The sequence below is a fragment of the Dendropsophus ebraccatus genome, chromosome 15, assembly GCF_027789765.1.
Source record: "Dendropsophus ebraccatus isolate aDenEbr1 chromosome 15, aDenEbr1.pat, whole genome shotgun sequence".
NCBI lineage: Eukaryota > Metazoa > Chordata > Amphibia > Anura > Hylidae > Dendropsophus > Dendropsophus ebraccatus.
The window spans coordinates 22,198,501-22,214,263 of record NC_091468.1 but is presented as its reverse complement, the minus strand read 5'-3'; the positions used below and the strand labels follow the sequence as shown (position 1 = coordinate 22,214,263).

The 15,763-nt window shown below is 46.6% G+C and overlaps 1 protein-coding gene across 5 annotated transcripts in view; it reads left to right on the top strand.

Annotated features, from left to right (window-relative positions):
• Nucleotides 1–15,763, top strand: part of DNAH14 (dynein axonemal heavy chain 14) — a 165,537-nt gene that overhangs the window by 81,407 nt on the left and 68,367 nt on the right. For all 5 annotated transcript variants that reach the window (XM_069954737.1, XM_069954734.1, XM_069954735.1 and 2 more), the window contains 2 exons: nt 1,709–1,895; nt 14,027–14,106. In XM_069954737.1, the coding sequence (XP_069810838.1) occupies nt 1,709–1,895; nt 14,027–14,106 (267 nt within the window). The remainder of the gene's footprint in view (nt 1–1,708; nt 1,896–14,026; nt 14,107–15,763) is intronic.

Below are 15,763 nucleotides of genomic sequence, written 5' to 3'. Positions count from 1 at the left end.
CCATCTAAGCAAGGGCTGCAAGGACATCGGTAACAATGTCCTTGCAGCCCATGTAAAATGATTATCGAGCCGTGTAATAGGCTCAGTAAACGAGCGTCGATCTAGCAGATTGGCGCTCGTTTACAGTTGTTATCGGGTCCCTATCGGCCCGTCTAATAGTACCGTAAGCTAGTATAGGGGTTAGTGCCCGTACTCCTGGTGGTCTAAGGCAGTGCAGTATAGGGTTTAGTTTAAGTATCCCTGGTGGTCTAAGGTAGTGTACATCAACTGCCAGTTGAGGTTAGCACGACTCGAGCATGCTCAAGTCCGATTGTTTGGCATTTGAATTTCGGTGTCTGAAGAATTTGGATGCAGCCTTAGGCTATGTTCACAATGGCCGTACTTTGCACGTTGTGGAACAATACCTATTGTTCTATGGGATATTAGCCAGCCAGAGAATATATACACATCGGCGCCGCAAAGAACTGACATGTCAGTTTTCTGCGTCCGCAATACATTGAATTGCGGCCGTAGGAAACCCTGTCAGTTCACACAATGAAGCGAGCGGCTCCGGCCGCTTGCTTCATTGTGTCCTATGGGGAGTTCAGAACACTACGGCCATAAAGATCATCTAGACAGTACTGCAGTATCGTCCGGGATGATCTTTGCAGAGATCAGCCGTTCCGTGCACCGGCCGAGTCACGGAGCGGCTGGTCTCTTACATAGTTTGAATATAGCCTTAGGGAGTCTACGGCTGTATCCATGTTTTCCAGGACTCCCTATGGCTGCATCCAACTTCTTCAGCCACCGGTATTCAAATGCAGAACAATTGGACTGGTCATGGTCATCTTTGACTTCCAGTTTCCTTTGTGGTCTAGAGTGGTATACAGTAACTGCCAGTATCCTTGGTGGTCTAGGGTAGTATTAGGGTTAGTGCCAGTATTCCTGGTAGTCTAGGATAGTATAGAGTAAGTACCAGTATTTCTGCTAGTTTAGGGTAGTCTAGGGGTTGATACCAGTATCTCTGGTGTTCAAATAAAGTATACAGGGTTGAGTGACAGTATCTCTGGTGGTCTAGGGTAATGGAGGGGGGGGGGTCAGTGCCAGTATCTCTGGTGGTCTAAGGTAATAGGGGGGTTAATGCCAGTATGTCTGGTGGTCTAGGGTAATAGAGGGGTGAGTGCCAGTATCCCTGGAGATTTAGGGTGGTGAATAGGAGAGTTGAATGCAGTGCGCTCATCATGCAGACTCATGCAGGGTAGTAAAAGAAAGGACTGTCTGTTGGCCATGTCGATGGTCAGTCAGAGCGCCTCAGCAGCCCAGAAGCGGCTCCCATAGAGACATCCAGACATCCTTCACAGCACCTCTCCACCACCAGTTACCCTTAGGACCCCATAATAACACTCAGAGGGTCATGCATGGCTTATAAGACTCCACACACCTTTTTTGTCACCCTCCCCAAGGAGAAACTTGATCCCTTCAGTCCCAGAGAGCCCCAACTAGGAGTATGATGAATATTATCATGCCTGAGGCCTATTCCACAAATTGTATAAAAAATATAAGATAAAGTGACATAGTAAAAACCTTTAAAAAAAGTGACATAGTATAATCTCCCCCATAGCACAGTATAACCTAGTGTAATATATATTATATATATGTGCATTTTATAAGCATATCATGCAAAGAGAAGACAAGACCCATCAATATTTATGGAGCTTTCTATTTCCAGATACAAAGGCCGCGTGGAGCTCCCGGATAATCTGAAGTCTCTCTTTAGACCGGTGGCAATGATGGTCCCCGACTACCAGCTTATAGCCCAGATAATGCTCTTCTCCGAGGGATTTAAAACTGCTAAGTCTCTGTCTGGGAAGTTAGTGAACCTCTATCAGCTGGCGAGCAAACAGCTATCTCAGCAGGTAACCTGAAAAATTCTACATTTCTATCTTATTAAGGATATGTAGATCTTCTGCACCGTCTGTATTGATTCTTATGTATTCAGCAAAAAAAAGTGGAGCAATATTGATTAAATAGTCTTGTATAGACTTTCTCTATGTGTCCCCGCTATTACTTACAGTATGAAGGGAAGGGGGTAAAGGGATAAAAGTAAGTGCTGAATTAGATAGCTCAATCCCCACCTTGGTCTTCACACTCAGTCATCCGGCCAGGCCTGGATTGTTTGTGCAGCCCTTTCTACCATCAGCCACCTGCCACATATGCCCTATTACACGTGGAGATGTAAGGCCGATCATCCGATCATCTGACTGACAAGCATTTGCTGATTGACCACTGATCATTGGCCTATTACACAATATTGATCTGTTAAACTGATAATCGCCCCATGTAATAGGGTCTTAACATGTGACTGCAGGGTCAGATTAAATCATTTCAAGGATCCCGTCCCAATGCCATCCCCAAAACCTAAAACCCCCCAACCCACCCCACGCTCCCACTTCAATCTCCACCCGTCCCGTAGACTCCATTCTATGGTCAGGCAGATTCCACCTTGAACGGGTTCATTCTTCAGACGGACAGCGATATCCACCTGACCGTAGAATTGAGTCTTTAGAACAGGCGGAGTCTTCGTGGCGCAGGGAGATCTCAAGACACGTAGGTAATGAGAAGGGTTATTTTATTGCATAGCGGCAACGTGTTTCTAGGCTTCAAAGCCTCTTTTTCAAGCCAAAGTGATATGCATGCATACAAAAGATAGCATAGGGGTATTTAAAATGGAAAAGACGCGCCAAAACTGACAAAAGGGGGCGGAGCTTCACGTCAGTCTGTGGTCTGGATTGGTACAAACAATGTAATACAAAAAAACATGAAGAGAACTTCTAAAACGTTTAAAAACATAGAAAAGCAATACCATCATTATACCTATTTCGTTATCCGTGTCGGACTTTCATATTAGTCCACCAGAACATCACTCTCCTGCTGTCACTCCGACCACATCTGACACCACCCCCAAGGGTCTGAACGAGCCGTCCACTCCTTTGGACACACAGGCTCTTCAAGCACAATTTCCAGATCTAGACCCTAATCTACTTGGTCCTCTAAATCTACCACCCACCAGTTTTTCTAGTGTTCATAAACCTACTGTACATCTGATTGTTCATACTCCAGAACCGATCCCTACCTCTTATATTCATGGCCCATCACCCCCCCTTGATGACTCTCTTTTCTCCATACATGACTACCCTCCAGAGACCCAACCTATTCCGGTCTGCAACTCCAACACCACGTCCTTTCCACACACCATCCTAAACCAGTCTGAGTCATTTTTACCGCTCCCTTCATCTCTCGATTTGATTGGAAGGCTAAAGATCACAAGACGACGAAAATCACCCAATTCTTCCGACCTTTATCCCAAAAAAGAGGAAGAAAAGAGGATGCAGAAGTGGAAGATCTAAAAGAGAGTCACGATCCAGTACCCACACCGAAAAGGAACAAAATAAAACAGTAAAGATCTTTTATCTTTCACAGCATCAATTGGCAGAAGAAGAGAGGTCCCTACTCAGTAAGGGCCTATCATTCTGCCCGACTGATAAATTCAATGAACTTGACTTATTTCTAGATCTGAACCAGTTTATGCGAAAACTCACCATCAAACGGCACTTCCTTATTAAAGAATCCATTCCATCTAAACCTATAGAAACATCCCAAACCTCCCTTGATCCTCCTCCCATCACCACCAATCTTAAGAACCCTTCCTCATTCTATCCGTTACACCACAAAGGACATCACCTGGAAGCTTTTTCTTCCCTTGTGGCTACTGACTTTAGGAAAATTAATAAAAACATTCATTTTCCATCTAACTTAAGCAAACCGGGGGGCGTGGCCTGGCTATGGAGGGGTGAAGACACGCTTTCTGTAGGCTCCGCTGACAGGGCGCCAAACAGCCTTCCTATACACCCCTAACCGGCACCAAGACACCCTCAAATGGTGGGTGGCCGGCGAAAGACAGGACCCAGCACCAGTTCCGCCCGTTCCCGGCCCGCCCGCGGCAGCTTGGAGCAGTATTTCCCTGCCGCGAACCGCGGCCTAGCTGACCGGCCTGCAGCCTCCATACTCCCCGGCTCTCGCGTGACCAGATCGTCCGCTGCCGCCGCTCGTACCTATCCGGAACGGAGCTCCTGCAGCCCGGAAGGTGTCCTACGGTCGGCAGCCGAGGAGGTACGTGCTCCGGTCCCGGAACCCCCCGCACTAGTGATACCGGGCTCCCGCTGTGCCGTCCATACGGGGCCTCCGGCTGCTCCCTGCCAGCTTCCTGACGCGGCCCCTGCTGACTCCCTCCTTGCACGGCCTCCGCTGACCCCCCCGGCCGTCTGTTGTCTTTGGGGCAGAGTCTCGGGAGCAGGAGACCACCGGTACCCGGATTGGGGGAGCTGAAGAGAGCTGCTTGCCACAGACACAACAACATCTGGGCTGCATTATGTCCTCACTCTCTCCTGCTGCACTACCATTCTCCTCCACTAGGGACAGTATGATACACAGTGCTGGCTCTGCTATGTCTGTTAACCCCGGGAGCGCTGCTTTCCCCAATAATCCCCTGTGTGCTGCCTCATCCAGCCCCTCTATGAACACTGCTGCCTCCATTAACCCTGTGTGTGCTACCTCACCCAGCACTACTATGAACACTATGCCTTCCATTAACCCTGTGACCTCCGCTGCACCAATTAACCCCGTGCATGCCAATATGGAGTGGGATTGGAGAGAATACATGAAACTACTCCCTACGCGTTCGGACATGGAAAAGTTTGTGGAACGCTTGGAAACTTCCTACAAGCAGGAATTGAATTCTCTGAAATCTGAGGTCCATACGTTGGAGACGAAAATCTCTGATGTCGCGGCTGACCACAATTCCTTAGTCTCCACTGTGGATAATGTCCAGGTTACGCTTGCTAATCAGGAGAGTCAGATCCGGCACCTTTACAGACTCCATGATGATGCTGAAAATCGGAGTCGCCGGAATAACATCCGTATCCGAGGGTTGCCAGAAGCGACTCGAGCAAACGATCTCATCCCATCTCTCCAAGATTTATTCGCTTCCATCCTCAAACGTCCACCAGGCGCAGAGTTTGAAATTGATAGAGCTCATCGTACACTGGGCCCGGTCTCTCGTGATGTGAATAGGTCTCGTGATGTCATCTGCAGGCTCCATCATTACAGAATAAAAGATGAGATCATGAAGGCGGTGCGCAACATGGACTTTGTTGACTTCGATGGAGCTCAATTGATCTTTCTCCAGGATTTGTCCAGAGCTACGCTGTCCCAACGACGTTCCCTCAAGCCTCTATTGGAGCTGCTCCGTGAACGTGATATACCATACTCTTGGGGCTTTCCCTTCCAGCTGGTGGTTCGCAGACAGGGCAAGCGGGTCGAGCTCCACACTCCAGAAGATTTACCGGCCTTTCTGATGGCATTGGATCTTCCTCATATAACTTTGCCGGACTGGGATCCGCTACTGTCATTTCCTACTGGTAGGCCTGTTCGCCCATCTGGAACTGCTGCCCCGGATGATTGAGGACGCTATGCGGATCCGGCATTTTCATGCCTCACAGAGTCTTCCATGCCATGGATGTATCTTTTTCTTCTCTTATTGGTGTTGGCTACCATATGTTATGTTGTTATTTTTCTCTGGCTAACTTGATTGTGTTCAGTGTAGTTCATATGTACTTATTCTAGATAATATGTTTCCCACATCGACTGCTCTTAATGTGGGGAGGGGTTTCGTGGCCTGGCCGCCCACCACGAGTTGCTCTGTTCTGTTTACATTTTTTGCCCGCATTTCTGAAAAGTGTATTGTTTATTAGAATTTTCCATTTTTGGTGCCCTGTCGCGGACTCGCAGACCTTCCTCTGTTAGTCCGTCTCTCATTAGTTTAAGACGCTTTTGGCGTTCTTGTACCCATTTGGGTTTTTTCCCGGTAGTGTAGCTACTACCTGGATACGGAGGTTTTCCTCTATGGGGAACCTTCTATTTTCGACTGCAGGTTCAGTCTTCTGTTCTGTGTTTTCGATTCTCCTTTTATCTCTTTCTCTTTCTTTTCTTTTTCTTATTCTACTTTCTTTTTCCCTCTTCTCCCCTCTTTGGGTCTTCTCCTGAGGTGGGGGGATGGCTGGGTTGGACATTAAGCTGGCGTCTCTCAATGTCAGAGGACTGAATGTCCCGCAGAAGCGGGCTCAAATTATCTACTCTATGCATAGACAAAAAGTGCATATCTTACTATTGCAGGAAACGCATTTTAAGACCTCACAGACCCCGCGCATGCGTCTCAATTACTACAATGTCTGGTCCCACAGCACTAATCCTACTGCCAAATCCAAAGGTGTTTCCATTGCTTTGCATAAGTCTCTGCCACATAAACTGCTAGATACTCTGGTTTGCCCTCGGGGACGATATGTTTTCCTCAAAATCGAGATACAAAACCGGGTGTACACTGTTGGAAATATATACCTTCCCAACTCCAATCAGGGTGGCACGTTGCGTACTATACTTAGGACTGCCTCCACCTTTATTGACGGTTTGTTGATTCTGGGTGGGGACTTTAACCTAGTTATGGATCCTTCCCTGGATACCACCTCTGGCAGGACCGCTGTGCCGCGCTCTGAGTATGCGTTGGCGAGGTCGACCCTTAGTCTACATAACCTGGTTGATGTTTGGAGAGTCCTTCATCCTCAGGATAAGGATTTTACCCATTATTCTGATGCACATCGCACATATGGTAGGCTAGACATGTTTTTTGTGGCGCAGTTTGCGTTGACTCTGAGCCCTGCGGCCAGCATAGGCAATGCCCTGTGGTCGGATCATTCTCCTATCTTTTTGTCCTTGCAACTGCCGGGGTTGGTACCCAGGGAATGGTCGTGGAGACTGAATGAGTCGCTTCTTCGGGATGTGGCATGCAAAGCGGCTGTGTCGCAGACAATACAGGACTTCGTGCGAGATCATGCTTCTGATGACACCCCCTTGCCCCTACAATGGGAGGCTCTTAAGTGTGTTGTTAGGGGGACTCTGATTCAGCATGAGGCTCGGCTTAAGAGAGAGAAAAGCGCAAAAATTGTAGCGTTGCTAGGTCGGGTTGAGGCACTATCCACAGCCCATAAACGGAATGCCACTGATGAGAACTGGACTGCACTGACCCTGGCTAGGGAACAACTAAAAGATACTCTTGCTCAGTCCTCCTCCTCTCAGCAGGAACGGTATCGTAGCTTTCTCTATGAACATGCCAATAAGAGCGGCAGAGCTTTGGCCCGCTTGATTCATCCGAGAACGCAGGTTACACACATCCCTAGTCTCCTTGATCACCATGGCAAGGCGGTACATAATCCCAAAGAAATCACAGCTCTTTTTCGCTCCTATTTCTCCTTTCTCTATAATACTAAGGGCCGTTTCTCGGAGCTGCCAGTGGAGGAAATGGAGACTAGGGTGTCCGCTTATCTGCTAGACACGGCATTACCTACCGTTCCTGCGGAGTCGGCTGAGGAATTGGAAGCTCCCCTCACGGAGGATGAGTTTCGGGCAGCCATTACTAACACTAAAGGGGGTAAGAGTCCGGGGCCTGATGGCTTTACTGCCGGATTTTTCAAAACATTTAAGGAATTGTTAGTTCCGTTTATGACTGAGTGCTTTAATGACGTTTCTGCTTCCTGTCCCTTCCCTCGCCAGTCCTTGGAGGCGCATGTGGTGGTCCTGCCCAAACCTGGTAAGGATCCCAAATACTGCAAAAATTACCGCCCTATTTCCCTCATCAACTGTGATCTCAAACTCTACGCTAAGGTATTGGCAACTCGTCTGAGTCTCCTTATCCCCCAAATTATCCATGTCGACCAGGTTGGTTTCGTCCCGGGCAGGGAGGCGAGGGACAATACCCTTCGGACGCTTTCGCTGCTGTCGTGGGCTGGCCGTTCGGGATCCCCTCTGTGCTTACTCTCAGTTGATGCTGAAAAGGCTTTTGATAGAGTGCATTGGGGGTTCCTGCGGTCGGTTCTGGCAGGGGTGGGACTTGGTCCGCATTTTGTAGATAAGATCATGGCGTTGTACTCCTGCCCGTCAGCTCGTGTTCGGGCCAATGGCATACTCTCTAGATCATTTACGATTCACAATGGTACACGCCAAGGTTGTCCCTTGTCTCCCACGCTTTATATTCTCACAATGGAACACCTGGCTGTGGCCCTACGGCAAAATCCTACAATCCAGGGGGCAGTATTTGGACAGGACCACCACAAATTGGCACTCTACGCGGACGACCTGCTTCTATATATATCCTCTCCCATCACTTCCCTTCCCTCCATTCTCCAGGAATTTCAGCGGTTTGGTGACCTTAGTAATTTTAAGGTCAACCTGTCTAAAACTGAGGGTCTCAACGTTTCAATCCCACAAGAGACATTTGGTGTGGTCGGGGGCTCCTTTCCTTTTCAGTGGCACGCGGACTCTATTGTGTATCTTGGTGTTAGAATCCCCTCCGCTCTTAGCTCTCTCTTTGCCTTGAATTACACTCCCCTGCTGAATAGGGTCTTGTCGGAAATGACCTCCTACTTCTTAAAACCAGCTTCCTGGTTTGGGCGGATGGCTATTGTAAAAATGGATGTCCTTCCAAAACTGCTATACATCTTCCAGACTGTGCCCATTGTCGTGCCGGTGGCCTTTTTCAGGACCCTACGCCGTGCCATCTCAAAATTTATCTGGGGCAAGAGCAGACCACGGATCAAATTCTCCACTCTCACGCAGTCCAGATCCCTGGGTGGCATGGGTCTCCCTGATTTACGTGCTTATCATGAGGCAGCGGTTCTACGTGGGGTCCTGGACTGGGTACACGGCAGAGGTCTGAGGAGATGGGTGGACCTGATGTTTTCCCTGTGCCCGGTTGACCCCTCTGTCCTTCCCTGGATACTTCCTGGGGACCGTCGGGTTTTCTCGGGTCTCCCTTTTCTGATGTCTCATACGCTTTGTGTCTGGGATAGATGGGTCGCTAAGTGGGGGTTATCTGTTACCCCTGGGCCGCTCTCCCCTATTCTCCAGAATCCGAAATTCCAGCCCGGATGGCAGACACACACGTTCCTGTTATGGGACCGATCTGTCAGTCCTAGAATACGTGATTGCATGACGGGCAGGACAGTTTCTTCTTTGGCTTCTCTCCAAGCCCAGTCTGCGAGAGGTCGGCTGTCCTGGCTGGAACATAATCAGTTGGTCTCTTTCATTCAGGCCCTCTTCCCTTGGGACACTTACAACCCGGCACTCACTGACTTCGACAACCTAGTTGTCTCCACATCTGCCATTCCGCATTGTATCTCAGTTATTTATCAGATCTTGATCAGTACCGCTAACCCTGACAGAGCTTCTTTCTTTGATAAGTGGGAAGCAGACCTCAACACCTCTTTTGATTCACAGTCTGTCCAGATGATCTGCGAACTAACCCACGGCATTTCCATGGCTGCTAAAGCTAAGGAAAAGAACTACAAAATTATCTCGAGGTGGTACTACTGCCCGGTTACCTTGCATAAAATGTTCCCTGAGGCTTCGGATCGCTGCTGGCGGTGCCTAACGGAGGCTGGTGATATGTTGCACATTTGGTGGGCTTGCCCGGGGATCCGTGGCTTCTGGGACAAAGTCTTGGGAATCTACAATGCGTACTCTGGACAGACTGTCGTCAACTCTCCTCAACTGACTTTATTATCTAAACTTCCGGGTTCTCTCTCTAAGTCCAAAAAGGGACTCTTGCGACACTTTCTGACTGCTGCTCGCATGGTCATCCCCCGGCACTGGAAAACTCCCCTTGTACCTACCCTGGCAGAATGGATGAGTGAGCTTAGAGACCTTGGCAGAATGGAAGAGTTAGTGGCTGAGGCCCATGACCGATCTGACAAATTTGAGAAAATATGGTTTCCTTGGCGCTTGTTCATGGATTCAGAGAAGTTCCTTGTTCTTACCCGCTAAATCCTGATACCCGGAGATTCTGTGTTTCTGGGATTGGCGAGTCTAACTGACTGTAGTAGTCATTTTCCTCCCCCTGCCATCCCCCTCCCTCCCTCTGCTCTTCTTTTCATCTTTGTTTTCCCTTTGTCTTTCTTTTCCCTTTCCTTTTTCTTTTTTCCAACCTGCCTATCCATCAATGTTACTTTTTGCTGGCTGGTGGTTCTGTTTGGTGCCCTGTGCGCCTCTAGCAGCATTATGCTATAATTGATAGCTGCTTCTATTTGTGTTCTTTTATTATATTAGAAAACCTGACACCATGCGACTTGCAGGTCGCAGTTTATTGCGTGTGATTTAATGTGTATCTGTTATTTTGCATGGTTGCCAATAAAATCAGATTATACATAACTTAAGCAAACCGGAAAGAATAGCGATTAAGAACCTGTCGTCTAACACGAACATTGTAATACGGAGTGCTGACAAGGGAGGTGGAATTGTGATACAGGATAGAATAGATTACCTCTCAGAAGCCTTTAAAATTTTATCGGATGAAAACTATTACGAAACTCTAAGCACCGATCCGACCCCGCAATATATAAGTGACCTCAAGGATCTAATAGACAAGGCCTTCCATGATGGTATTCTAAACATCAAAGAGAAGAAATACATCCTTATACCTGAACCCAGCCTAGCTACATTCTACCATCTCCTCAAAGTACACAAAGACCCATTTAACCCTCCAGGTCGTCCCATCATTGCAGGAATTTCATCACTAACAAGTAACCTGTCTCATTACATAGATCTCCTACTGCAAAAATACGTTTTTGTACTACCATCCTATCTCAAAGATTCAACCACACTCATCCGCCAATTACAAGAGATTATTTGGAAACCTAATTATCTTTGGATCACTCTTGACGTCTCAGCCCTGTATTCCAATATACCGCATGATAAAGGGATTCAATGTATTACAGATATCTTAACCAACGATACCAGTATGCATCCTCTACAAAAACAATTTGTGGTTGATGGGATCAGTTTTATACTTACACACAACATCTTCTCTTTCGAAAGTCAACTGTATAGACAAACAAGAGGTACGGCCATGGGCACACGTTTCGCCCCTAGATATGCCAATCTATACATGGGAGAGTTTGAAAACACCTATATACATCAGAACACATCTTGGAGAGCACAAATAGTGTTCTTCAAGAGGTATATTGATGACCTGATTATAATATGGGACGGGACAGAAACAGAGGCCAACTGCTTCATATCTGGCCTAAATGAGAACATGTGGGGCTTGTCGTTTACAGCCACACACTCCCCTACACATATAGAATACCTTGATCTGGATATCAGCATAGAAGAAAACAAAATTATTACGAAGACTTTTTTCAAAAAGGTTGATAGCAACAGCTATTTGAACTATCAAAGCGCACATGCAAGAACCTGGAAGAATAAAATCCCATTTAGTCAGTTCAAAAGAATACGACGGAACTGCACAAAGGACTCTGACTACGAAAAACAAAGTAATATTTTGAGCTCCAGATTTTTAGCCAAAGGCTACCCAAAGAGTGTAGTAACAACGGCACGCAATAAAGCCAGTATGCTCACTCAAATGGAATGCCTTAAACCTAAAGAACAACAAACAAGTTCCACTATCAACGATAAATTTAGCACTTGCTTTCTAACGACATACAACAACAACAGAATAAAAACTTGAAAATATTCTAACAAAGCATTGGAACATTTTACTGAATGACCCTTATAATTAACAATGCATCCCTCTGAGACCCAAACTACTTTTCCGTCACGCTAGGACTCTAAAGAGCATCATTGCCCCTAGTAAACTCCGTAACATCAAGGAAGTAAAGACACAACAAGGTGAACCTGCCGGCAGCCGAAAATGTCACATTGCAAGATGCAAATGCTGCCAAAGCTTACAATCTACAAAAACGTTCCATAGCCGAACCACAAATGATTCATATACAATTAAATATTCACTTACCTGCTCCTCAAGTTACGTGATCTATCTTCTGACTTGCGCCTGCGGTCTTCAATACATTGGCAGGACCACCATGCCACTACGGATGCGAATAAACAAATATCGTTGGAATATGATAAATGGTGTGGAAAATCACAGTGTATCCAAACATGCACTGACCACACATAATTGTTCATTCGACTTTTTTTCTGTTCGCCCTATCGATCATGTCCCATTAGATGTCAAACAACGTTTCCAAACTCTGAAAAGAAGAGAGATGTATTGGATCTTCAAATTAGATACCCTAACACCCAGGGGTTTAAACGAGGCATATGAATTGAACATCTGATTTACTCTACACCTAATATCTATATTCCTTTTTTCATCATATACCCCGCAGTTATATATCATAAGTTGGCATGTAGTTTTATATCGCCATATCTTTTTTTTTTTTTTTTTTTTGTCTACATGGGACCCCCAGTAGTCTATCTCCACTATCCCGTTTCACCTCCCATACCAATCATTGTTTTATTTACGTCCAACAATTACCTTTTTATAATATATATCATTTTTTCTGTGATACTTTAAATACAAATTCATATCAACCTTTCTTTCCTTCCATCCCAGTCCCCCTTCTTAAGACTTACATCCCCTTTTATTGTATACTCACCTTTTATACCCTGACGCTGTCCTCTGACTCTGTCCCTCACATGAACTAGTTGAGTATCTTTTCAGCGACGCAGGTGCATCTCCAACACGCATGCGCCACCTATTTTTATACCCTGACGCTGTCCTCCGACTCTGTCCCTCACATGAACTATTCCCTTGTACGCATGCGCGTATTTCCTCTTAAGTCACTCACTTTATTATTTATTTTTTAGCCTTCTAAGTGCGCATGCGCCGCCCTCCACTAGTACGCATGCGCCAGCGGCGTATAGAGTCCGCTACTATGTTTACATTTTTTATCATTACCGCTAGTAAACACATAGTGTCGATGTAAATATCTATTGATACACGCAATCATAATGCACACTTCTTTTTCTTTTTTTGGAATTTACTCCGACCCGAATATCTGATCACATGACGGTCATTTGATCACATGAGAGTCATGTGATCATGTCCAGTCGATACATATAATATTGATCTTTCTTGAAAAATACATATGATGGTATTGCTTTTCTATGTTTTTAAATGTTTTAGAAGTTCTCTTCATGTTCATGTTCTCTTTTTGTATTACATTGTTTGTACCAATCCAGACCACAGACTGACGGTAAGCTCCGCCCCCCTTTTGTCAGTTTTGGCTCGTCTTTTCCATTTTAAATACCCCTATGCTATGTTTTGTATGCATGCATATCACTTTGGCTTGAAAAAGAGGCTTTGTAGCCTAGAAACGCGTTGCCGCTATGCAATAAAATAACCCTTCTCATTACCTACGTGTCTTGAGATCTCCCTGCGCCACGAAGACTCCGTCCTTTCTTTGGGAAGTGTACACCCACTGTGGTCACTATCTCATCTGCACGATTCTACTTACTTGATATCTTCAACGTGAGGCATCTCGTCCTGGTTCCTCGGAGCGGCAGCATCGAGATCTCCCTTTTTACATCATGCGTATTGAGGTGTTGTGCTCTCAGTACAACCGGACCAGGTGAGCACACCCATCACTCCTACCTATCCTACATGATTTGTTATTGATTCACCCAGGGAGCGCCTATCTTTTTGTGTTTCCAGCCATTATCTATTCTTTAGAACAGGCGGAACTTTAAGCGGGAATGCGGGGTGGGGGGGCGGCCACCGACGGAATCCACAACAAGTTATCCGTGTGATTTTCCATACAGATACTAATAACCCCTTAAACCGGCCCCACATATTGCATGTAAGTTGGTCAGCTCCCCAAAGAGGAGATCAGGGCAGGGAATGATTGAGCAAGTTGTATTCTGACTGCCTGATGTTTCAGAAAGATAAGTCTTCTCAAAAAGAAGACCACGTGCACGCTCTGAGCTGAGAGTGCTTGTCTATAGGGTGGTATTTCATTGACAAGGGTGTTTGGGGTAACGTAGGGTGTGACTTATTTACACATGGGATGTAATTGTGACGCTGGATATGTTGTCAGATTTTGTGATCATGTACACATTTATGTTTCTCTGTGTTTTCTAGAATCATTATGATTTTGGAATGAGGGCTATAAAGACGGTCCTAGTGGTCGCAGGACAGAAGAAGCAGGACTTGGAATCCAGGTGAGAAATGAGGAAAACGAGATAACAATAAATACATCGCCAGCTAGGAGCAGGCAGTGACTGGTGGCCACATGATATAAGATCACAGTATTAGCATAAGGCTAGGAGCAGGCAGTGACTGGTGGCCACATGATATGGGATCACAGTATTAGCATAAGGCGAGGAGCAGGCAGTGACTGGTGGCCACATGATATAGGATCACAGTATTAGTATAAGGCTAGGAGCAGGCAGTGACTGGTGGCCACATGACATGGGATCACAGTATTAGCATAAGGCTAGGAGCAGGCAGTGACTGGTGGCCACATGATATAAGATCACAGTATTAGCATAAGGCTAGGAGCAGGCAGTGACTGGTGGCCACATGATATGGGATCACAGTATTAGCATAAGGCGAGGAGCAGGCAGTGACTGGTGGCCACATGATATAGGATCACAGTATTAGTATAAGGCTAGGAGCAGGCAGTGACTGGTGGCCACATGACATGGGATCACAGTATTAGCATAAGGCTAGGAGCAGGCAGTGACTGGTGGCCACATGATATAAGATCACAGTATTAGCATAAGGCTAGGAGCAGGCAGTGACTGGTGGCCACATGACATGGGATCACAGTATTAGCATAAGGCGAGGAGCAGGCAGTGACTGGTGGCCACATGATATAGGATCACAGTATTAGTATAAGGCTAGAAGCAGGCAGTGACTGGTGGCCACATGATATAAGATCACAGTATTAGCATAAGGCTAGGAGCAGGCAGTGACTGGTGGCCACGTGACATGGGATCACAGTATTAGTATAAGGCTAGGAGCAGGCAGTGACTGGTGGCCACGTGACATGGGATCACAGTATTAGTATAAGGCTAGGAGCAGGCAGTGACTGGTGGCCACATGATATAGGATCACAGTATAAGTATAAGGCTAGGAGCAGGCAGTGACTGGTGGCCACATGATATGGGATCACAGTATTAGCATAAGGCTAGGAGCAGGCAGTGACTGGTGGCCACATGACATGGGATCACAGTATTAGTATAAGGCGAGGAGCAGGCAGTGACTGGTGGCCACATGATATAAGATCACAGTATAAGTATAAGGCTAGGAGCAGGCAGTGACTGGTGGCCACATGATATAAGATCACAGTATAAGTATAAGGCTAGGAGCAGGCAGTGACTGGTGGCCACATGACATGGGATCACAGTATTAGTATAAGGCTAGGAGCAGGCAGTGACTGGTGGCCACATGATATAAGATCACAGTATAAGTATAAGGCTAGGAGCAGGCAGTGACTGGTGGCCACGTGACATGGGATCACAGTATTAGTATAAGGCTAGGAGCAGGCAGTGACTGGTGGCCACGTGACATGGGATCACAGTATTAGTATAAGGCTAGGAGCAGGCAGTGACTGGTGGCCACATGATATAAGATCACAGTATAAGTATAAGGCTAGGAGCAGGCAGTGACTGGTGGCCACATGATATAAGATCACAGTATAAGTATAAGGCTAGGAGCAGGCAGTGACTGGTGGCCACATGATATAGGATCACAGTATTAGCATAAGGCTAGGAGCAGGCAGTGACTGGTGGCCACATGATATGGGATCACAGTATTAGCATAAGGCTAGGAGCAGGCAGTGACTGGGCCCACATGACATGGGATCACAGTATT